Consider the following 25,111-nt stretch of genomic DNA (forward strand, 5'->3'; position numbering starts at 1 on the left):
ACTAACGCGACTGCATCAGTGAGAAAATCCGTAGGCGCCGTGATGAGGGTTCGAACCTATTCGCTGGGTGTTCCCAGACACGCTCTAGACTAGGCCACAACATGGTTGACCATGTGGTGACCTTTGTTCGAACCCTCATCACGGCCCCTACGGATTCTCTACCATGTTATTTGCTAAATACCATGTGAGTGAAGGGATCGGGTTTACGTTTTCTGAACATGTGGGGTAGTTGTATCAGGGGATAGTTAAACAAACAAAAATTGTGACAGCCGGTGGATAGAGAGGATAGAACACTGGACGCGTGATCCTGGGTTCGATCCCGGGCGCCGGCGAGAAACAATGGGCCGAGTTTCTTTCACCCTGATGCCCCTGTTACCTAGCAGTAAATAGGTACCTGGGAGTTAGTCAGCTGTCACGGGCTGCTTCCTGGGGGGTGGAGGCCTGGTCGAGGACCGGGTCACGGGGACACTAAAGCCCCGAAATCATCTCAAGATAACCTCTGGACCAGCAGTCTCACGGTACCTGTACCATGGACCAGCAGTCTCACGGTACCTGTACCATGGACCAGCAGTCTCACGGTACCTATACCATGGGCCAGCAGTCTCACGGTACCTGTACCATGGACCAGCAGTCTCACGGTACCTGTACCATGGGCCAGCAGTCTCACGGTACCTGTACCATGGACCAGCAGTCTCACGGTACCTGTACCATGTACCAGCAGTCTCACGGTACCTGTACCATGGACCAACAGTCTCACGGTACCTGGACCATGGGCCAGCAGTCTCACGGTACCTGTACCATGTACCAGCAGTCTCACGGTACCTGTTCCATGGACCAACAGTCTCACGGTACCTGTACCATGTACCAGCAGTCTCACGGTACCTGTACCATGGACCAGCAGTCTCACGGTACCTGTACCATGTACCAACAGTCTCACGGTACCTGTACCATGGGCCAGCAGTCTCACGGTACCTGTACCATGGACCAACAGTCTCACGGTACCTGGACCATGGACCAGCAGTCTCACGGTACCTGTACCATGGACCAACAGTCTCACGGTACCTGTACCATGGACCAACAGTCACACGGTACCTGTACCATGAACCAACAGTCACACGGTACCTGTACCATGTACCAGCAGTCTCACGGTACCTGTACCATGGACCAACAGTCTCACGGTACCTGTACCATGGGCCAGCAGTCTCACGGTACCTGTACCATGGACCAGCAGCCTCACGGTACCTGCACCATGGACCAGCAGTCTCACGGTACCTGTACCATGGACCAGCAGTCTCACGGTACCTGTACCATGGACCAGCAGTCTCACGGTACCTGTACCATGGACCAGCAGCCTCACGGTACCTGTACCATGGACCAACAGTCTCACGGTACCTGTACCATGGACCAACAGTCTTACGGTACCTGTACCATGTACCAACAGTCTCACGGTACCTGTACCATGGACCAACAGTCTCACGGTACCTGGACCATGGGCCAGCAGTCTCACGGTACCTGTACCATGGACCAATAGTCTCACGGTACCTGTACCATGGACCAACAGTCTCACGGTACCTGTACCATGGGCCAGCAGTCTCACGGTACCTGTACCATGGGCCAGCAGTCTCACGGTACCTGTACCATGGACCAACAGTCTCACGGTACCTGTACCATGGACCAACAGTCCCACGGTACCTGTACCATGGACCAACAGTCTTACGGTACCTGTACCATGTACCAACAGTCTCACGGTACCTGTACCATGTACCAACAGTCTCACGGTACCTGTACCATGGACCAACAGTCTCACGGTACCTGTACCATGGACCAACAGTCTCACGGTACCTGTACCATGGACCAACAGCCTCACGGTACCTGTACAATGGACCAGCAGCCTCACGGTACCTGGACCATGGACCAGCAGCCTCACGGTACCTGTACCATGGACCAGCAGCCTCACGGTACCTGTACCATGGACCAGCAGCCTCACGGTACCTGGACCATGGGCCAGCAGTCTCACGGTACCTATACCATGGGCCAGCAGTCTCACGGTACCTGTACCATGGACCAACAGTCTTACCGTACCTGTACCATGGACCAACAGCCTCACGGTACCTGTACCATGGACCAACAGTCTCACGGTACCTGTACCATGGGCCAGCAGTCTCACGATACCTGTACCATGGACCAACAGTCTCACGGTACCTGTACCATGGACCAACAGTCTCACGGTACCTGTACCATGGACCAACAGCCTCACGGTACCTGTACAATGGACCAGCAGCCTCACGGTACCTGTACCATGGACCAGCAGCCTCACGGTACCTGTACCATGGACCAGCAGCCTCACGGTACCTGGGCCATGGGCCAGCAGTCTCACGGTACCTATACCATGGGCCAGCAGTCTCACGGTACCTGTACCATGGACCAACAGTCTTACCGTACCTGTACCATGGACCAACAGCCTCACGGTACCTGTACCATGGACCAACAGTCTCACGGTACCTGTACCATGGGCCAGCAGTCTCACGGTACCTGTACCATGGACCAACAGTCTCACGGTACCTGTACCATGGGCCAGCAGTCTCACGGTACCTGTACCATGGACCAACAGTCTCACGGTACCTGTACCATGGACCAACAGTCTCACGGTACCTGTACCATGGGCCAGCAGTCTCACGGTACCTGTACCATGGACCAACAGTCTCACGGTACCTATACCATGGACCAGCAGTCTCACGGTACCTGTACCATGGGCCAGCAGTCTCACGGTACCTGTACCATGGACCAACAGCCTCACGGTACCTGTACCATGGACCAACAGTCTCACGGTACCTGTACCATGGGCCAGCAGTCTCACGGTACCTGTACCATGGACCAACAGCCTCACGGTACCTGTACCATGGACCAACAGTCTCACGGTACCTGTACCATGGACCAGCAGTCTCACGGTACCTGTACCATGGACCAACAGTCTCACATAAAAATCAGCATACAAATTTACTTCTTTGAAAGACGGTGAAAAAAAAACTACAGGCCAATATAAATATTCTTCATCTATCCAGCAGAAAATGACATTATTGTGAGGTTGTAACTCCCAGGGGCCAGATTCACGAAAGAACTTACGCAAACACTTACGAACGTGTACATCTTTCCTCAATTTTTGACGGCTTTGGTTACATTTATTAAACTGTTTACAAGCATGAAAACTTGCCAATCAACTGTTGTTATTGTTATAAACAGCCTCCTGGTGCTTCGGAGCTCATTAACTCCGGTTCATAAGTGTTCGCGTAAGTGCTTTCGTGAATCTGGCTCCAGACACTTAGTCATCGCAAACACGGAAGAACTCAAGCGGAATTCAGGAGACAAGACACAGTTCGAGCTAATAGAAGGAAAACTCGAACAGCATCTGGGACTAATGTTGTCAGACAAACTAACGTCTTTTGAGCATGAACCAAACGCATCATCACCCGCTAAACTGACGAACATTTTTGAACATGAGAAAAATTGTTGACACATTCAAATCCAGAGAGTCCACCACAATACTGATACAATTTAAATCTTGTGTACTTTCAAGTACTGCTCAGCACTCAGTTCCCCTTTCAAAGAGATGTCTAGCTTAGTGAATTTAGAGAATACGATAGAGCATCTAAATTACCGGGGCCGTCTCAAAGCCCTCAAAATCGCTCTTGACTTTGCAAAGGAGGCGAGAGAGGTGTGTCACACGTGCGATACTGGCAGGCCCTGTGCCTAACATTGCACAGTAAAATACCAACATACTGCAGTGAAAGATATGGTAGGAAGTGCAGACCCAGGGAAAGATAATAATAATAAAATCCGTAGGAGCCGTGATTAGGATTCGAACCTATGCGGTGGGTGTTCCCTGCCACGCACACGCCCTGCCACGCTCACGCCCTGCCACGCTCACGCCCTGCCACGCTCACGCCCTGCCACGCTCACGCCCTGCCACGCTCACGCCCTGCCACGCTCACGCCCTCCCACGCTCACGCCCTGCCACGCACACGCCCTCCCACGCTCACGCCCTCCCACGCTCACGCCCTCCCACGCAGAACACACAGGTGTGTGTGTTCCGGTGAACATTCCACAGGTGTGTTCAGGTGAACATTCCACAGGTGTGTTCAGGTGAACATTCCACAGGTGTGTTCAGGTGAACATTCCACAGGTGTGTTCAGGTGAACATTCCACAGGTGTGTTCAGGTGAACATTCCACAGGTGTGTTCAGGTGAACATTCCACAGGTGTGTTCAGGTGAACATTCCACAGGTGTGTTCAGGTGAACATTCCACAGGTGTGTTCAGGTGAACATTCCACAGGTGTGTTCTGGTGAACATTCCACAGGTGTGTTCAGGTGAACATTCCACAGGTGTGTTCTGGTGAACATTCCACAGGTGTGTTCCGGTGAACATTCCACAGGTGTGTTCCGGTGAACATTCCACAGGTGTGTTCCGGTGAACATTCCACAGGTGTGTTCCGGTGAACATTCCACAGGTGTGTTCAGGTGAACATTCCACAGGTGTGTTCCGGTGAACATTCCACAGGTGTGTTCCGGTGAACATTCCACAGGTGTGTTCAGGTGAACATTCCACAGGTGTGTTCCGGTGAACATTCCACAGGTGTGTTCCGGTGAACATTCCACAGGTGTGTTCAGGTGAACACTACACAAGTGTGTTCAGGTGAACACTACACAAGTGTGTTCAGGTGAACATTCCACAAGTGTGTTCAGGTGAACACTACACAAGTGTGTTCAGGTGAACACTACACAAGTGTGTTCAGGTGAACACTACACAAGTGTGTTCAGGTGAACACTCCACAAGTGTGTTCAGGTGAACACTCCACAAGTGTGTTCAGGTGAACACTACACAAGTGTGTTCAGGTGAACATTCCACAAGTGTGTTCAGGTGAACACTACACAAGTGTGTTCAGGTGAACACTACACAAGTGTGTTCAGGTGAACACTACACAAGTGTGTTCAGGTGAACACTCCACAAGTGTGTTCAGGTGAACACTACACAAGTGTGTTCAGGTGAACACTACACAAGTGTGTTCAGGTGAACACTCCACAAGTGTGTTCAGGTGAACACTCCACAGGTGTGTTCAGGTGAACATTCCACAGGTGTTCCGTTGAACTCAAGCCCCGCGTGACCTGGTCCAGTGACGGTGTGCATTCATAGTGTTAATTACCTGACTCTGCTCTTCTGACGAAATGGTGAGTGTGCACTGTGGTGGGGCTGGTTGGTGCACTGTGATGGGGCTGGTTGGTGCACTGGGGTGGTGCTGGTTGGTGCACTGTGGTGGTGCTGGTTGGTGCACTGGGGGTGGTGCTGGTTGGTGCACTGGGGGTGGTGCTGGTTGGTGCACTGTGGTGGTGCTGGTTGGTGCACTGTGGTGGTGCTGGTTGGTGCACTGGGGTGGTGCTGGTTGGTGCACTGTGGTGGTGCTGGTTGGTGCACTGGGGGTGGGGCTGGTTGGTGCACTGGGGGTGGTGCTGGTTGGTGTACTGGGGTGGGGCTGGTTCGTGCACTGGGGGTGGTGCTGGTTGGTGTACTGTGGGTGGTGCTGGTTGGTGCACTGTGGTGGGGCTGGTTGGTGCACTGTGGTGGTGCTGGTTGGTGCACTGTGGTGGTGCTTGTTGGTGCACTGGGGGTGGTGCTGGTTGGTGCACTGGGGGTGGTGCTGGTTGGTGCACTGGGGTGGTGCTGGTTGGTGCACTGTGGGTGGGGCTGGTTGGTGCATCTGGGGTGGTGCTGGTTGGTGCACTGGGGGTGGTGCTGGTTGGTGCACTGTGGTGGTGCTGGTTGGTGCACTGTGGTGGGGCTGGTTGGTGCACTGGGGGTGGTGCTGGTTGGTGCACTGTGGGTGGTGCTGGTTGGTGCACTGGGGGTGGTGCTGGTTGGTGCACTGTGGTGGGGCTGGTTGGTGCACTGGGGTGGGGCTGGTTGGTGCACTGGGGTGGTGCTGGTTGGTGCACTGGGGTTGGTGCTGGTTGGTGCACTGGGGTGGTGCTGGTTGGTGCACTGGGGGTGGTGCTGGTTGGTGCACTGGGGGTGGTGCTGGTTGGTGCACTGGGGGTGGTGCTGGTTGGTGCACTGTGGGTGGTGCTGGTTGGTGCACTGGGGGTGGTGCTGGTTGGTGCACTGTGGTGGGGCTGGTTGGTGCACTGGGGTGGGGCTGGTTGGTGCACTGGGGTGGGGCTGGTTGGTGCACTGGGGTGGTGCTGGTTGGTGCACTGGGAGCTGACTGGTGGGTGCACTGGGGGTGGTGCTGGTTGGTGCACTCTGGTGGGGCTGGTTGGTGTACTGGGGGTGGGGCTGGTTGGTGCACTGGGGTGGTGCTGGTTGGTGCACTGTGGTGGGGCTGGTTGGTGCACTGGGGGTGGTGCTGGTTGGTGCACTGTGGTGGGGCTGGTTGGTGCACTGTGGTGGGGCTGGTTGGTGTACTGTGGTGGTGCTGGTTGGTGCACTGGGGTGGGGCTGGTTGGTGCACTGGGGTGGGGCTGGTTGGTGCACTGGGGTGGTGCTGGTTGGTGCACTGGGAGCTGACTGGTGGGTGCACTGGGGGTGGTGCTGGTTGGTGCACTCTGGTGGGCTGGTTGGTGTACTGGGGGTGGGGCTGGTTGGTGCACTGGGGTGGTGCTGGTTGGTGCACTGTGGTGGGGCTGGTTGGTGCACTGGGGGTGGTGCTGGTTGGTGCACTGTGGTGGGGCTGGTTGGTGCACTGTGGTGGGGCTGGTTGGTGTACTGTGGTGGTGCTGGTTGGTGCACTGGGGTGGGGCTGGTTGGTGCACTGGGGTGGGGCTGGTTGGTGCACTGGGGTGGTGCTGGTTGGTGCACTGTGGTGGGGCTGGTTGGTGCACTGGGGGTGGTGCTGGTTGGTGCACTGTGGTGGGGCTGGTTGGTGCACTGGGGTGGTGCTGGTTGGTGCACTGGGGGTGGTGCTGGTTGGTGCACTGGGGGTGGGGCTGGTTGGTGCACTGGGGGCTGACTGGTGGGTGCACTGGGGGTGGTGCTGGTTGGTGCACTGTGGTGGGGCTGGTTGGTGCACTGGGGGTGGTGCTGGTTGGTGCACTGGGGGTGGTGCTGGTTGGTGCACTGTGGTGGTGCTGGTTGGTGCACTGGGGTGGGGCTGGTTGGTGCACTGTGGTGGTGCTGGTTGGTGCACTGGGGGTGGGGCTGGTTGGTGCACTGGGGGTGGTGCTGGTTGGTGCACTGTGGTGGGGCTGGTTGGTGCACTGTGGTGGTGCTGGTTGGTGCACTGGGGGTGGTGCTGGTTGGTGCACTGGGGGTGGGGCTGGTTGGTGCACTGGGGGTGGTGCTGGTTGGTGCACTGGGGGTGGTGCTGGTTGGTGCACTGGGGGTGGTGCTGGTTGGTGTACTGGGGTGGTGCTGGTTGGTGCACTTGGGTGGTGCTGGTTGGTGCACTGGGGTGGTGCTGGTTGGTGCACTGGGGTTGGTGCACTGGGGTGGTGCACGGGGGTGGTGCTGGTTGGTGCACTGGGGGTGGTGCTGGTTGGTGCACTGGGGGTGGTGCTGGTTGGTGCACTGGGGGTGGTGCTGGTTGGTGCACTGGGGGTGGTGCTGGTTGGTGCACTGTGGTGGTGCTGGTTGGTGCACTGGGGGTGGTGCTGGTTGGTGCACTGCGGTGGAGCTGGTTGGTGCACTGGGGGTGGGGCTGGTTGGTGCACTGGGGGTGGTGCTGGTTGGTGCACTGGGGGTGGGGTTGGCTGGTTGGTGTACTGGGGTGGTGGAGGTAGTGTGGCCAGATAAATAATATGGTGTGCAAGGTAAGAGGCGCCGAGGTAAGGACGTTACCCAACCTGCCCTCTCAACTAGTACGTCACATACCGTACCTTGTGGTCCCCGACGAACTGAGAAGTTACACCTCTCAAACATTCACGTTTTCTATGGATGAAATGTTTGTTTAGGTTTTCTATGGATGGTGAGGCGGGTTGTGTGTTAGTGTGTTCTGGTTAGGTTATAACTTTGTAGGTTGTGGCGTGTGAGGAGAAGGTCCTGGCCACCACTGCTCTGCTCCTGCCTTCCTCTGCTCTATACATGGGGGTGGGGGTAGGAGGTTATCACTCACCTCTACTCCAGTTAATTATTCCTTTCTGTGTATATAGGTATTCTCCTCTGTATATAGGTATTATTTTCTGTATTTAGGTATTCCCGTCTGTATATATAGGTATTTCTGTCTGTATGTGTAGTGTGTTCACTGGCTTGGCACTGTATAAGTGATCAAGCTACATACACTCGATGTATGCTTGTGGTGTGTGTACTCTGACAAGTGTGTGTGTGTGTGTGTGTGTGTGTGTGTGTGTGTGTGTGTGTGTGTGTGTGTGTGTGTGTGTGTGTGTGTGTGTGTGTGTATTCACCTAGTTGTGCTTGCAAGGGTTAAGCTCTGCTCCTTCGGCTCGCCTTTCAACTGTCAATCAACTGTTACTAACTACTATTTTTTTTCCACACCACACAAACCCCCCAGGAAGCAGCCCGTGACAGCCGACTGACTCCCAGGTACCAATTTACTGCTAGGTAACAGGGGCATCAGGGTAAAAGAAACTGTCCATTGTTTCTCGCCTGCGCCCGGAATCGAACCCGGGACCACAGGATCACACGACCAGCGTGCTGTCCGCTCAGCCACCGGCCCCCGTGTGTGTTTACTAGTTGTGTTTTTGCGGGGGTTGAGCTTTGCTCTTTCGGCCCGCCTCTCAACTGTCAATCAACTGTTTACTAACTACTTTTTTTTTCCACGCCACACACACACACACCCCAGAAATCAGCCCGTGACAGCTGACTAACTCCCAGGTACCTATTTACTGCTAGGTAACAGGGGCACTTAGGGTGAAAGAAACTTTGCCCATTTGTTTCTGCCTCGTGCGGGAATCGAACCCGCGCCACAGAATTACGAGTCCTGCGCGCTATCCACCAGGCTACGAGGCCCCCATTGTGTGTGTGTGTGTGTGTGTGTGTGTGTGTGTGTGTGTATTCACCTAGTTGTGTTTGCGGGTGTTGAGCTCTGGCTCTTTGGTCCCGCCTCTCAACTGTCAATCAACTGGTGTACAGGTTCCTGAGCCTACTGGGCTCTATCATATCTACACTTAAAGCTGTGTATGGAGTCAGCCTCCACCACATCACTTCCTAATGCATTCCATTTGTGTGTGTGTGTGTGTGTGTGTGTGTGTGTGTGTGTGTGTGTGTGTGTGTGTGTGTGTGTGTGTGTGTGTGTGTGTGTAGACGTGTGAGGTGTGTGTGGTTGTGTAGGGCAATACTGAGTGTCTAGGTGTAGAGGTGTGGGTGGGAGTGTGGTAATGGGTACTTGGTAACTGCTGGAGGAGGGGCGGCCGGGGTGGTGGTGGTGGTGATCATGGTGAGGTTAGTGTTGTGTCAGGTGGAGGAGCACTACACTGCTCGCTCCTCACCTCCCTACACTTCTCTCCCTCTCTCTCATCACCTTCCTACACCCACGGGTGTGGGGTGTAGCTGGCCACCATGGCAGGTAGGTGTGGAGGGTGTACTGGGGAGGGGGGCGTGTCCTGGTCACTCCTGTGAACGATATTAATCATTTCCATTATTAGTTTTCAATTAGATATTTCAATATAACCCTAACCACATATATTGAGATAAATATGCAGGATTTAAAGCTGTGTTCTGTAAATGGTGATTTACAGAAGAGAATTAGAGGCCAAGATGAAGACAATATGGGCAGTAACCATGTATCCTGTTGGTAAATGATCGAGTCTGATTTGTCTTGTAGAGTGGTATATGCAGGTTCTTGTGTGCTGATGAAGGAAGTCATTTTGCTTGGAGGACAAGTCTTAAAAGTGCTCTCAGTCAGGTGGTGCAGGAAGGCTGACGAGGCAGACTTAATATTTCAGCCTGGTGACATGGGCGCTGTTAAGCTCGACTTACCTCACCAATGTGGGTGTTTTACTTAGTCATTGTTGAGCGTGCGCCAGATGATCGTAGTAAACAGGGATTCGTAGTCCTAAGATTCCGGGTTCGATCCCCGGCGGAGGCGGAAGCAAATGGGCAGAGTTTCTAATGCGCCTGTTCACCTAGCAGTAAATTGGTACCTGGGAGTTAGACAGCTGCTACGGGCTGCTTCCTGGAGATGGGTAACAAGAAGGACTGGTCTGTCCATTCAGCTGTCAGGCCCCAGGTTGGTCAAGCTTACACCTCAGTTGGTGTCCGAGGTTTGTGGAGGGTTTTATGATGCTGTGAGGTTGGCAGGAGAGCGTGACGGTGGAGTGGGTGGGGCCATGAGCACGTACGGGTCGACGGGTGAGTGTGTTGATATTGGGACAGGTTACCGGTGGTGAGTCAAGCCTGCTTTGTTGGGCTGAGAGAGAAACGGTGCATGTGGAGGCAGCCCTCATAGGGAACACCTGTGATAGGGGAGGGGTCCAGGGTGTTGTAAGCATCCCTGCTAGGAACACCTGTGATAGGGGAGGGTCCAGGGTGTTGTAAGCATCCCTGCTAGGAACACCTGTGATAGGGGAGGGTCCAGGGTGTTGTAAGCATCCCTGCTAGGAACACCTGTGATAGGGGAGGGTCCAGGGTGTTGTAAGCATCCCTGCTAGGAACACCTGTGATAGGGGAGGGTCCAGGGTGTTGTAAGCATCTCTGATAGGAACACCTGTGATAGGGGAGGGTCCAGGGTGTTGTAAGCATCCCTGCTAGGAACACCTGTGATAGGGGAGGGTCCAGGGTGTTGTAAGCATCCCTGCTAGGAACACCTGTGATAGGGGAGGGTCCAGGGTGTTGTAAGCATCTCTGATAGGAACACCTGTGATAGGGGAGGGGTTCAGGGTGTTGTAAGCATCCCTGCTAGGAACACCTGTGATAGGGAAGGGTTCAGGGTGTTGTAAGCATCCCTGATAGGAACACCTGTGATAGGGAAGGGTTCAGGGTGGTAGGTGCAGCCCTTAGAGCAAAGGTTCGTAACATGATCACTATTATACAAACCCTGGGTGAATTGACAAACATGACTCCCTTTATATATGGATTGTTGTAGGAACGAGAAAATCATCAGGATTTGATCACATATTTCTGGAAAAACGGCAAGTCACAAAAGTTAGCAGCAACTAGTGAGACTTTTCCTATTTCGTGTAATAAAAACATGAAGTAGAGGTTATAGGTACTGATGGTTATGATTAATTTTAAGCTAAGATTTTTTGTTGTAATTGTTGATAGATTCTAATACCCCGATTATTTGGTTCCTATACTTCCCGTGGGGGTATGGATACCCCCGGTTAAGAACCCCTGCCTTTGAGGAACACCTATATTAGGGGGAAGGAGGGCGGGGGTGGTGGAGGCACCTTAATTGTTGGTGGGGGTTGGGGGTGGGTGGCAGTGGTGGTGATGGAGGAGAATGGAGAGGCAGTCAGGGCAACAATGCCTGGCTCAGGGGTCTCGACACAATATGAAAGCTGGCGAAGAAATAGGTTGCATGTATACAGGAGCACAGGGCCGCATATTGTTGTGTATGTTTCCATGTTAGTGGTGCTTGTGGCGGGAGACGAGGCGGATGTGGTGGCCTTTGACGCTTCCTGGGGCGTGAGCGCCAGCCATGTTGCTGCTCCTCAATGGATATTCATTTACCTTAGTTCTTATTTATTATTGTAAGTTTTTCTCGGTTATTTGAATTTCCCCTCATTTATCCCCTTCCCCCCCTCTCTCTCCGTCCCAGCCCAAATCCTTATCCTAATCAATTCTAACCAAGTGCTATCTATATACAGTAATCGGCGCTTCCTTCTCGTAGTTCACTTGGGATATTTGAATGATATTTTAACCCGTGTCAATAGATCAAGATCTATCATCAACGCATTTTGTATCGGGCTTTGTAACGGCATCATTTGTCTAAATTTAGCATGAATATTTTTGTCGCTATGTATCATTTTATACATGCGCTCCGAGCATGGGTGGTCATGGTTTGTTTTTAACCTTTACGTCACTTCCACTTGGGTATGTCCACGCGCCCGCCCGCCCATCCACACGCGTACACGCCCGCCCGCCCGCCCACACGCGTACACGCGCCCGCCCGCCCGCCCGCCCGCCCACACGCGTACACGCGCTCGCCCGCCCGCCCGCCCACACGCGTACACGCGCTCGCCCGCCCGCCCACACGCGTACACGCGCTCGCCCGCCCGCCCACACGCGTACACGCGCCCGCCCGCCCACACGCGTACACGCGCCCGCCCGCCCGCCCACACGCGTACACGCGCCCGCCCGCCCGCCCACACGCGTACACGCGCCCGCCCGCCCGCCCGCCCACACGCGTACACGCGCCCGCCCGCCCGCCCGCCCGCCCACACGCGTACACGCGCCCGCCCGCCCGCCCGCCCGCCCGCCCACACGCGTACACGCGCCCGCCCGCCCGCCCACACGCGTACACGCGCCCGCCCGCCCGCCCGCCCACACGCGTACACGCGCCCGCCCGCCCACACGCGTACACGCGCCCGCCCGCCCACACGCGCCCGCCCGCCCACACGCGCCCGCCCGCCCGCCCACACGCGCCCGCCCGCCCGCCCACACGCGCCCGCCCGCACGCGTACACGCGCCCGCCCACACGCGTACACGCGCCCGCCCACACGCGTACACGCGCCCCGCCCACACGCGTACACGCGCCCGCCCACACGCGTACACGCGCCCGCGCACACGCGTACACGCGCCCGCGCACACGCGTACACGCCCGCGCCCGCCCACACGCGTACACGCCCGCGCCCGCCCACACGCGTACACGCCCCCACCCGTCCACACGCGCCCGCCCGCCCGCCCGCCCACACGCGCCCGCCCGCTCACACGCGCCTGCCCGCCCTCCCGCCCGCACGCGTACACGGGCCCGCCCGCCCGCCCGCCCGCCCGCCCTCACGCGTACACGGGCCCGCCCGCCCTCACGCGTACACGCGCCCCACCCTCCCGCCCTCACGCGTACACGCGCCCCACCCTCCCGCCCTCACGCGTACACGCGCCCCACCCTCCCGCCCTCACGCGTACACGCGCCCCACCCTCCCGCCCTCACGCGTACACGCGCCCCACCCTCCCGCCCTCACGCGTACACGCGCCCCACCCTCCCGCCCTCACGCGTACACGCGCCCCACCCTCCCGCCCTCACGCGTACACGCGCCCCACCCTCCCGCCCTCACGCGTACACGCGCCCCACCCTCCCCACCCTCCCGCCCTCACGCGTACACGGGCCCGCCCTCCCGCCCGCACGCGTACACGGGCCCCACCCTCCCGCCCGCACGCGTACACGCGCCCCACCCTCCCACCCACACGCGTACACGCGCCCCACCCTCCCGCCCTCACGCGTACACGCGCCCCACCCTCCCGCCCTCACGCGTACACGCGCCCCACCCTCCCGCCCTCACGCGTACACGCGCCCCACCCTCCCCACCCTCCCGCCCTCACGCGTACACGGGCCCGCCCTCCCGCCCGCACGCGTACACGCGCCCCACCCTCCCGCCCGCACGCGTACACGCGCCCCACCCTCCCACCCACACGCGTACACGCGCCCCACCCTCCCACCCACACGCGTACACCCGCCCCACCCACACGCGTACACGCGCCCCACCCACACGCGCCCCACCCACACGCACCCCACCCCCACGCGCCCCACCCCCACGCGCCCCACGCGTACACGCGCCCCACCCCCACGCGCCCCACCCACCCACACGCCCCACCCACCCACACGCCCCACCCACCCACACGCCCCACCCACCCACACGCCCCACCCACCCACACGCCCCACCCACCCACACGCGCCCTCCCACCCACACGCGCCCTCCCACCCACACGCGCCCTCCCACCCACACGCCCGCCCACACGCGCACATGCGCCCGCCCGCCCACACGTGCACATGCGCCCGCCCGCCCACACGTGCACATGCGCCCACCTGCCCACACGTGCACATTCGCCCGCCCGCCCACACGTGCACATGCGCCTGCCAGCCCACACGTGCACATGCAACCGCCCAACCACACGTGCACATGTGCCCGCCCGCCCACACGTGTACACGCGCCTGCCCGCCCACACGTGTACACGCGCCTGCCCGCCCACACGTGTACATGTGTACTAGGTACTCCCAAGGCGCGCCCTAGACCACTACACCACGACATGGGGAAAAGCATTGTAACCTGGGATTCAATTGAATCCTCTAGGGTTCTTGAGACTTCCACTGAAGCCAAATAAGAGCTTGGCACAATGCCTCCAGGCGCTCTGGCATGTAGTCTAAACGTTCTTCCTCCTACACTTCTCTTCAAATACAGGTACACAAAAAAATCACATGAACAATGGTGTATCAATGAGAAAATCAGTAGGAGCCATGAGGAGGATTCCAACCCATGCTCTGAGTACTCCCAAAAGCAGCACTTTTAATCAAAGCAGTAGCAAAGTACTATAATAGCAGTCCCTGTGGTGCAGTAACAAAACACTCGCTCAGCGCTTCCCAAGTGCTTTGACCTGGGTTTGTATCCTGGCAGGGGAGGATTTACTTGGCCCCAATCTATAACTGTAGCCTCTGTTCACCCAGCAGTGAATTGGTACCGTACCTGGTTGTTAAACAATTCGGCAGGGTGTATTCCAGGGAAAATTAGGATTAAGGGCTTGCCTGAAACGCCGTGCATGCTAGTGGCTGTACAAGAATGTAAGAACTCTTGTACAGGTATATATAAATAAATCAATACAAATAAATGCATTAATAAATCATGTCGTGGTGTCTTGGTCTATGGCTTTGCTTGGGAATACCCAGAGCATAGGTTTGAATCTTCCTCACGGCTCCCACTAATTTTCTCATTGATACAGGTTTTGTAACATCTGTAGGAGCCATGATGAGGATTCGAACCTGTGCACTGGGTGTTCCCAGGTGGCACACGCTCCACTTGTACAACCTGGTCACGACGTGGATTTATCATTGATGCATCACACTAGTGTGATTGTTTATTATAAAATAGAGGAATTTTTTAAACCTTCAACTTCAAGCACAAGAGGTCATAGATTGCTCTGAAGGAAACAAAAGGGCAAAAAAACTGTGAAAGTTCTCTTGTGCGAGGAAAGTTGTAGAAGGTTGGAACATGTTAAGTGAGGTGGTGGTGAATCCTAAAACCATCAGTCATATCAAAACATCATATGGCAAAGATTTTTAGAAAGATAGGACACCATAAGCATGACTCATCCTGTAACTAAGGGAATTAAGCACATGCATATACAGTATACATACACACATTCACACACCCAGCACCCCATACAGCATGCACTCTCTCTCTCTCTCTTTCACACACTGGTGAATGCAAGACAAATCTTTATTTTATTTCCATATTTGACATTTCTTTCCCATGTTCTGTAGCTTACCATTATTTTCTTGGTACAACCTCTTGTAATTCAGTATCAGATAAGTTACTGTGTAACATTGGACAGCATTTTGAATTAACCGTGATAAATAATAGTGTGTGACACTGTGGAAGTCATTAAATTTACCAAAGTAATCTCAAATTTTTGTTTACTAGCATAGTACAGTACCATAATGCACATTGTTCAATAGTAAAGAACTGAGAATAATTCAGTTGTAGAGAGATGTACATGAGGAAGGTAATTCTAAGGAGAAAGTGCTAAGCCAGTATGCTAATACAGTATAACTCAGATATGCACTGAATGGGCCTCACTAGTTTCTTAAATATTTGGCATGTTGACAATTGAACTTGACATATAGTAGTATTCAAAGCTTAAGCATGCATTATTTTTTGCTACCATTAGGTCGTTGTGTACGATGATGTGTACCCGAGCCAACTTGTCGAGTCCTAGGTCTCGATGAACCTAACCCAGGATTAACCATTATATATATGAAACTTTTATTTATTTTCCCAAAATTAAACATACATTACTTATTCATATTGTTTAGTTGTAAGGCTAAAAATATTATTTTAAAACGTGTAGCACTGTATACAAGTATACCATACGTCATCCTTAAGTACATACCTCTGCACATTAAGATGGGCATGAGTGCAGTATTGAGAGTATACATATAAAAAGAAAATTGTGTATAGTACACAAGTAACATAAATGGTGCACATATGTGAATCATTCATGCAAACATTATGCTCCACAGTACAAGCAAACATGCTGTTAGACGTTCCAGGTACTGCTCATATTAACTGTCTCGGTACACACGCTGTTTTAACACACAAGTTTAATACATTCTGTGACACTTCTGGAATAAAGAAGACTCCTAAGACATTGAATTAATGAGGTTTTACTTAGTTTCCAGATCAGTTTTTATTTTTGTGCATGAATGTAGTAGTCACATTTTTATCACATTTTTTCAGAACGTCATCAAGGCTTGATATGGGGTGGTAGGTGTTTCATCAGGTGGTAAACTGGTGTGTGCTTCCCAAACTCCCAATACCCCATATCCATGCCATGTAGTGCCATAAAACCACTGCCCCGTTGTCATTAAATCCCAGGTTCAGATTACCATTAGATTTGTATATCAAAGAACCCTAAAACTATACTCCAAATGGGTGCAAGTGTTGCCACCCTTAGCTTTAGTATTTGCTAATGGAAGACGCATGATTTAGAAAGTAAATCTTTCCCTTATTTATTGTACAGTATTATAATTCTGATTAAATTCCAATCAAGCAAAGTTACCTCTCCTACTTTTTACTGCCTTGAATCTGTTTCTAAAGCTAAATTTTGTCCTTACTGTAAACAGAAAATATTTTGTATGTTTGTCCTAGTTGTTTGAACTTTTAGCATGGTTGCATGGCACTTGTGAAACTTTTACTTCAATACTGTACATTTTATTGTACGTAGGCAATAGGAGCTAGTTTTTAAATGGCGAGTTGTATGGTTTCAGTGTGCTAGGGTCTCACAATCTGAATTTTTTATTTGATGTGTTACTGTCATATGGTTACTCATCAAATGGTTTTTCTTCAACACATTTTGTGTGTGGCGGCATTTTGATGATCATTGTGGAAAATAATTGTATTGAACTAGGAATTAGATGTAATGTACAGTATGAAATTCACCTGCTCTATTTATATTACCGTACTGTATAATACAGTACAGTATATGAATTCCACATGCTGTATTTGTATACAGTACTGTAGAACAAAATGCTGTAAATCAATAATGCTGTACGTTTAAAGGATGATAAAGAAGTGGTAAAAAGTAGCTAAATGCTGTAGAATAGAATGAGGTTATTCAACAGTACAGTATACAAATTCACCCAGAGAGATCACACTATCGTGATGCATCATGAATAAATCCGTAGGAGCCGTAATGAGAGTGTGAACCTAGCCTATGGATTTGCTCAGTATACAAATTATTAATACAAGAAATAATGAATGTTCCAATTCATATCTACTTGGCTAATCTCTCTACACCAGAAGAGCATGTAACTTGTTCATTGTTTGTGTGTTACTGTACAGTATACACCAAACATTATTATATTGAATTAGTGCAAGTGATAGAACACACTTTAACGAAGGTTTTATATTAAATACCGTATCTCTTGAGACATTTGTAAACATTTTGTTAAATTTAACTAAAATTTTTCGGCACTTTATTCTTGTGCAGTGCATATATGCAGTTGCTTCACTGAAAGTCTTTTGTCAATTTCCATGACAACAAGTCACAGGGATCTTGCATCCAAATGAGAATCTCTTCATTGTATTCAGTTTTTCAAAAGACGAGTTCCATTCGAGCAAGTATAAGGTGTTTATATCAAATACTTCATACAAATTAATTTGACATATCAAGTTGATCCATTTAGTTTGCAGTCTGTAGTGTATTTCTTGTGATGTGTATAATATTGCCTTAATGTATTTGGTACATACAGTATACTGTACTGTACATTAAGCCTAAATGTATCACATACAGTAGAGGTCTAACCTGTGTGTTATATACAGCAATGCAGGTTAGGTTTGGTATAACAAGAAGAAGGCATATGGTTAGCATCGGCATAATTTATCAACATACTAATTTAGGTTGTTCACCCTATCCCCACTAGATTTTGAAGAAGCCATAGACAATATGCCAATGCACTCTGCACCAGGCCCTGATTCTTGGAACTCTATACAGGTATTCATCAAGAACTGTAAAAAAAAAAACACTCGCAGGCCCTTCACATACTTTGGAGACAAAGACTAGAATCTGGCGTTATCCCGGGCATACTGTACTAAAAAAGCAGAGATAGCGACAATGCTTAGGAGAATTATAGTCTTTATTATTTATGTCTTGTATCTTGCTGGAAATTCACAAAAAAAAATCAGGCGTATACTGATGTTTTGAATTTTTATATGCAAAGCTTAATTTGGTAAATATTTAAAAGGTATAATAATAAATATGTATAGTGTAGTAGAGTATTTGCCCGTATCCTTGGAGTACAGTGCTGTACAGTATTGTATAAGAAATATAATGCTAACTGTCTGCATCTTGGTTTTTTAAATAAACTTTTTGATGATTTTTTAATATTAACAATTTTAATATTCTCTACAGAAAATGATGTACAACAAAATTGCTAATGTTTTCATACTTTGTTTTGAAACTATGTTTGTGTTGTAAAAGATTTTCATGTTCAGAAGTGGAGTATACTCGCACTTATATGTGTGTTGTGAGCAGCATCAGAACCATAGTGTGGACCTGCACTTGTACTCATGTTGTACAAGTGCCTGCACTTGTACAACATAGTGTGTACCTACACTTGTACATGTGTTGTACCAGATCCAATGTGTGTGAATGTGCGAGATGGTTTCCAAGACTTAACTTCATGTTTGGATAGGCATTTTGATCTTCAGTTCCTTATAAGAATTTGCACCAAATTTACAAGAATTTATACTGCATAGCTTTGGTCTAGATAATAACAGATTGAAATTAAATGTTATTTAATGTCACAGCTAGCCTCATGTAGTTAAGAATTTTTTTTTGTGAGTGTATAAAGTGGTAAAATTGTGGTTGTAATATTTTCGTCATGTTTAAAGCATGCATAGAGATTGCACACTAATTCCTACCTTTTTGTAACCCAGAGGAATGTACAGTGCCATTCGTCTTGGCATACGACGACCTGCTCTCGGGGCCATTCAAAACGTTCTTTGACTGTAGCATGAAGATTGGAGGAGATGTTGCCAGCATTGCCAAAATGGTGCAGTCTACCTTCATCAACCAACGAGCCTTCCTGGTCACGGCATCAAAAAGCCAGCGACCATTGGACACTGAATTGCCACAGGTGAGAGATACGCTGTACATTTTGAATATGCAATATACATTTTTATTATACTGTATAATACAGTGTCTAGTGGCATAAGTTGATTAAAAAAAATTACAATACAAAAACAAAGTTTACTGTCTACATCATGATTTTTAAGAAGAAAATTTTATATATTTTTCATATTAACAATTTTAGTACTGTATGCTGTGGAGAAAACATACAGCAAAATTTTTAATATTTTGTTACTTTGTATTGTGGAATACAGGAAAATCTCAATTATTGAACTATATATTCGAAGGCCAAATTGTGAGATGTATGGGCAGTTGCAACTTTTGTGCTTTAAGGAAAAAAGTTTATTATACAGTACATATGTATGTATGTATTCATCTAGTTGAATTCACCTAGTTGTGCTTGTGGGGGTTGCGCTTTGTTCTTTCAGCCCGCCTCTCAACTGTCAATCAATCAACTGTTACTAACTACTAAGAGAAAGTGCATCGGACTGGAGAAATGTCACAAGCGGAGTACCACAGAGTTCAGTTCTTGCACCGGTAATGTTCATTGTCTTCATAAATGGTCTACCAGATGGAATACAGAATTATATGAACATGTTTACTGATGATGCTAGGATAATAGGAAGGATAAGTAACTTAGATGATTGTGAACAAAAATCTAGCCAAATTACTACATATTACTACAAATTACTACATAATTAAAATCAGTACATATTCTAGCCAAAGCTAGAATATGTAGTGTTAGATGATTGTCATGCCCTTCAAGAAGACCTGGACAAAATAAGTATATGGAGCACCACTTGGCAAATGGAATTTAATGTAAATAAATGTGATGTTATGGAATGTGGAATAGAAGAACATAGACCCCACACAACCTATAAATTATGTGAAAAATCTTTAAAGACTTCTGATAAAGAAAGAGATCTAGGGGTGGTTCTAGATTAAATTATCACCTGAGGACCACATGAAGAACGTTGTGTGAGGAGCTTATGCCACGCTTTCTAACTTCAGAATTGCTTTTAAATACATGGATGGCGAGATATTAAAGAAATTGTTCACGACTTTTGTTAGGCCAAAGCTAGAATATGCAGTGGTTGCATGGTGTCTATATCTTAAGAAGCACATCAACAAACTGGAAAAGGTGCTAAGGCTTGCAACTAAATGGCTCCCAGAACTGAAGGACAAGAGCTACGAGGAGAGGTTAGAGGCATTAAATATGCCAAAACTAGAAGATAGAAGAAAGAGGCGATATGATTACTACTTACAAAATAGTAACAGAAATCTATAAAATTGATAGGGAAGAATTCCCGAGACCTGGAACTTCAAGAACATGAGGTCATAGATTTAAACTAACTAAACATATCTGACAAAGAAATATAAGAAAATACACTTTCACAGAGTGGTAGAAGGTTGGAACAAGTTAGGCGAGAAGGTGGTGGCCAAAACCATAAATAATTTCAAAGCGTTATATGACAAAGAGTGTTGGCAAAACTGGACACCATGAGCGTAGCTCCCATCCTGTGACTACACTTAGACAATTACATACTGTATGTGTGTAGAGAATGTATGTATGTGTATATATGTATGTATGTAATCACATTAAACATTTAGGACATAGGAAAGGTCCCATTTGGTCTGAAGCCATACACGTCTCGGCTTCTCTCGGTAAGCATCACTACCGCCTGAACTTGACTTCCTCTGACCACCTCAGCTTGTAATGTCACCAGTTTACAATATCACACACACACACACACCCCACATATCAATCAAATCAAAAGCTTTATCTATAATGTGGAAAGTTTACATAAAAATTATATTACATTAATTACATAAGTTAATAAAAGCATAGCATTTAGACATTGCCATTATCAGAATCACAGAATTTGTTCTAAACTACTTATACAAATCATTATAATATTGGCTGGACTAACACCAAATCATTATAATATTGGCTGGACTAACACCAAATCATTATAATAATGGCTGGACTAACACCAAATCATTATAATATTGGCTGGACTAAACAGGTGTATAGCAATCAAAATGAAACTTACATTTTTGGCATAAAGTGAGTGACATTCAGTTTAGTTTAAAATGTGATATACTGTATAATTGTTAAAATAAATTGAGGTTTACCATTAGAGCAGTAAGATATACAGTATATAGGACATTTTATATCATATACTACACAATCACACTTATATTGAATGTAAAACCTCGATTAACTTCTGTATGGGTCTCGAGACGTCATGTGTATTCAGTGGAATCGCAGGTCGTATAACTTGTACCATGTCATGGTCCAGAGTTGAGGTGTGTGGCTTGGGCACTCCCAAACCCAGGGTTTAAATCCCCACATTGCTCCAATTGATTATCTTATTTTATATCATAAAATTAGGACAATAAGACAATTAGAAGTAGAACTAATACAAATTAACCATGCCATTAAGCTGTAGAAATTTGCACACCCTCATTATTCTACATCAACAAATTCTGGGGCTATTCTAAATCAAAATCATTCCAAACACACAGCTTGCATAACATAGATGCGGCTTCAATTGAACTCAAAATGTCTGTCGGTAATCCATCCCTTCGTGACAGTAGTCCCTTCATAAGTCTTCAGTATCCAGCTGGGGGGTCTCCCTGCTTTCTCTGCTGATTACAGGTTTTAGTCTATTATCCTGTAGACCCTCTACAGCCTTTTATACATCACTCATATTTAAGTTTAATTTTCTGACATTTAAATTTATATACAGTATTTAGAAAATTATAAGTAACTGTTTACTAGTTGTGTTTTTTGCGGGGGTTGAGCTTTGCTCTTTCGGCCCGCCTCTCAACTGTCAATCAACTGTTTACTAACTACTGTTTTTTTTTTTTTTTTTTTTTTTTTTTAAACTAGTAAAAAATGAGTGCATGTAAAGAGAGTTGAGTTTGAAGGCGTAGTGTGTCTAGAGCAACAACACATAACTCAAGCTTGTCACCGTGTGGCGAGGTGTTTGTTACTTCAGCGGGTGAGCAACCTTTAGAGTGTGAAGATGTGGTATACCTGGACTTTGCAAAGGCATTTGATAAATGTGACCATGGAGTTATAGCACACAAAATGAGGTCAATAGAAATAACTGGTAAAGTAGGACGCTGGATACTCAATATTCGGTTGAACAGAACACAGAATAAGAGTCAACCATATAAAATCGAGTCCAAGCACAGTTAAAAGCTCTGTACCTCAGGGTACAGTCCTTGCACCACTGCCTTTCCTTATTTTCATATCAGATATAGACACAAATACAAGTCACAGCTTCGTATCATCCTTTGCAGATGACACAAAAATCGGCATGAAAATTACCTCTGCTGAAGACATTAAAAACTACAAGCAGATATTAATAAAGTTTTTGACTGGGCAGCAGAAAATATGATGTTTAACAGTGATAAATTCCAGGTACTCAGGTAACGTAAAATTGAACAATTACAATCTGCCCATAGTAGGAAAGCAACATGTAAAGGATTTGGGAATAATGATGTCTGATGACCTAACACTTAAGGAGCATAACCAAGCAAATATTGTGTCAACCAGAAAAATGATAGGATGGATTACGAGAACTTTCAAATCCAAGGATCCTGTCACAATGGTTGTACTATTCAAATCACTTGTGCTGTCCCGTCTTGAGTACTGCTCAGTACTCACTTTCCCCTTCAGAGTAGGAGAGATTGCTGAGAGAGAGGAAGCTCAGAGAACATATACGGCATACATAGATAAGCACCTAAATTATTGGGATTATCTCAAAGCTCTCCAAATATACTCACTTGAAAGGAGACGAGAGAGAGATCAAATAATATTCACGTGGAAAATGCTGAAGGGCCAGGTCCCAAATCTACACAGTAAAATAACAACTTACAGGAGTGAACGTCATGGAAGAAAATGCAGAATAGAACCAGTGAAGAGCAGGGAGTGCCATAGGCACAATCAGAGAACTCTGTTTAAACATCAGAGGTTCACGGTTGTTCAACATCCTCCCAGCAAGTATAAGAAATATTGCTAGAACAACCATGGACATCTTCAAGAGAAAACTAGATAGTTTTCTTCAAGAAGTACCGAATCAACTTTGCTGTGGTAGTTGGTATTGTTCTGCCATCAGAACAATAACAAACTCTGTTTTCAGACAACACACAGCTCCTCTGTTTAAATCCCCAAACATGCTAAACATTAACTCCACACATTATCTTGTGCCATTTACACGTACAAAACTTTGTTCCTAAATGCAATTCCTGATCTGAAACTCTTCCTTGACAAATGTAATAGGACCCATAATCACCAAACCAGAAATAAATATACTGTATCTCTGATATTCCCAGAGTCAAACTAAACCTGTGTAAACACTTTATGCAAATAAAGGCACCTAGTCTATGGAACTCACTCCCTAATGAATTTAAAAGCTGTCCAATTATGCCTTATTCAAAAAAGTGTAAAACCAAAATGTATCTAATTTTATCCACATAGTTTCCTACTAGTGCTTCAAAATCGCACTATATCTTGTGCTACCTACTCCCCCAATATATGTGCCGAAGCCATACAACTTTACCATTGTAATCACTGCTATCGTCTTATACTGTCTCATGATTGTTGTGTTGAATGCAAATTTTTACTACAATGGGTCTAGAATTAATCCTCAAATTATGCTACAATGTATCTGTTGACAATTCTCGATTTTTACTGTAATGTACCCATTAATTTTCTTCAAATTTTCTTACTGTGTATCTCTTAACATTCCTCAAGTTTTTCTACAAATTACCTACTTAAAATTATCTGTTAGATTAATAGTATAGTACAGTATTTATAAGCATTAAATCACATCACATGTAAACAGGGGCTTTAGCTCTTAATAACACTATATTTTCCTTTACACTTCACTATCATTTTGATTAAATAACAAAATACTAAATACAATACTAAAAGATTATGAAAAAAAAATATTTGTTATTTAATTTTTCTTCTCGTCTGTTCAAATGTTTGACATTTCCAAATGACAATATTAGGCTGTTGGGTTTCTTCTTTTGAAGAAGAAACCTTCATTTTTGTTGGGTTTCGTGTATACCAAATAGTTCACAATTGGCTGTTGAAATATTTAAGGATTGTTGCCAAAGGCATTATAACTGTCTGGTGTAAAAGCAACCCAAAGGAATGAAACCCTGCCAAACTGAAAATCAGAACACTTAATGCCATTAAAAGTCAACCAGAAGCATGTTATTGAATGGCTACAGGTATTTGAGGCATAATGTGAAGGTACAGTTTCATGTTAGTCACTACCTCTGGATGCTGGACTATTTTAGCTTACATTCCCTCATGTAAGTAACTTGGCCATACTGAACAAATGCATTTTTAGAGTGATGAGTTGAGTGTATTCATGCACTTTAGAAGGAAGGAAGAGGAAAGGAAAGCAAAGATAATGGACAAATGTAATAAGTGTGTGTAACAAAGCGGTGAAGTGTGAGGAGGCATGCGTTGTGTGTGAACAGTGTATACGTGGTAAGGGAAGAGGGCTGTTTTGAGTTCACTGGTTAGGAGTGATGTAATGTTTGACATTTTTTAAATTAAATCTTGCAGAAAATATTTTATAGGTAGTGATATGAAGTGATTGGATGCAGCTGTGGATGTTTGATAATGCAGGTCACACTCCAGTACTAAAGGCCATATTGCATAATTGTTTCCTTTCATAGTACTGTAAGCCTAGAGTTCAGGTCAAGTACATCAAGTGTCCAGTATTCAAAAAGTATTTACAGAGCTCAGTACATTGCATCTTAATCTATGTCAGAAATTTTTTGGTATCTGACATTCTACAATATAATGTTCAAAAGAATGCATGTTTTTTCATTTATAAAGTTGAGATTATTTAC

At 48.0% G+C, this 25,111-nt stretch overlaps 1 protein-coding gene across 13 annotated transcripts in view; it reads left to right on the forward strand.

The window, feature by feature from the left end:
• Positions 1-25,111, forward strand: part of LOC138352350 (adenylyl cyclase-associated protein 1-like) — a 299,780-nt gene that overhangs the window by 235,285 nt on the left and 39,384 nt on the right. For 9 of the 13 annotated variants that reach the window (XM_069304746.1, XM_069304747.1, XM_069304748.1 and 6 more), the window contains 2 exons: positions 16,333-16,359; positions 19,033-19,232. In XM_069304746.1, the coding sequence (XP_069160847.1) occupies positions 16,333-16,359; positions 19,033-19,232 (227 nt within the window). The remainder of the gene's footprint in view (positions 1-16,332; positions 16,360-19,032; positions 19,233-25,111) is intronic. The other 4 variants (XM_069304752.1, XM_069304753.1, XM_069304742.1 and 1 more) reach the window with 1 other exon arrangement.

The sequence above is a fragment of the Procambarus clarkii genome, chromosome 53, assembly GCF_040958095.1.
Source record: "Procambarus clarkii isolate CNS0578487 chromosome 53, FALCON_Pclarkii_2.0, whole genome shotgun sequence".
Taxonomy (NCBI): Eukaryota; Metazoa; Arthropoda; class Malacostraca; order Decapoda; family Cambaridae; genus Procambarus; species Procambarus clarkii.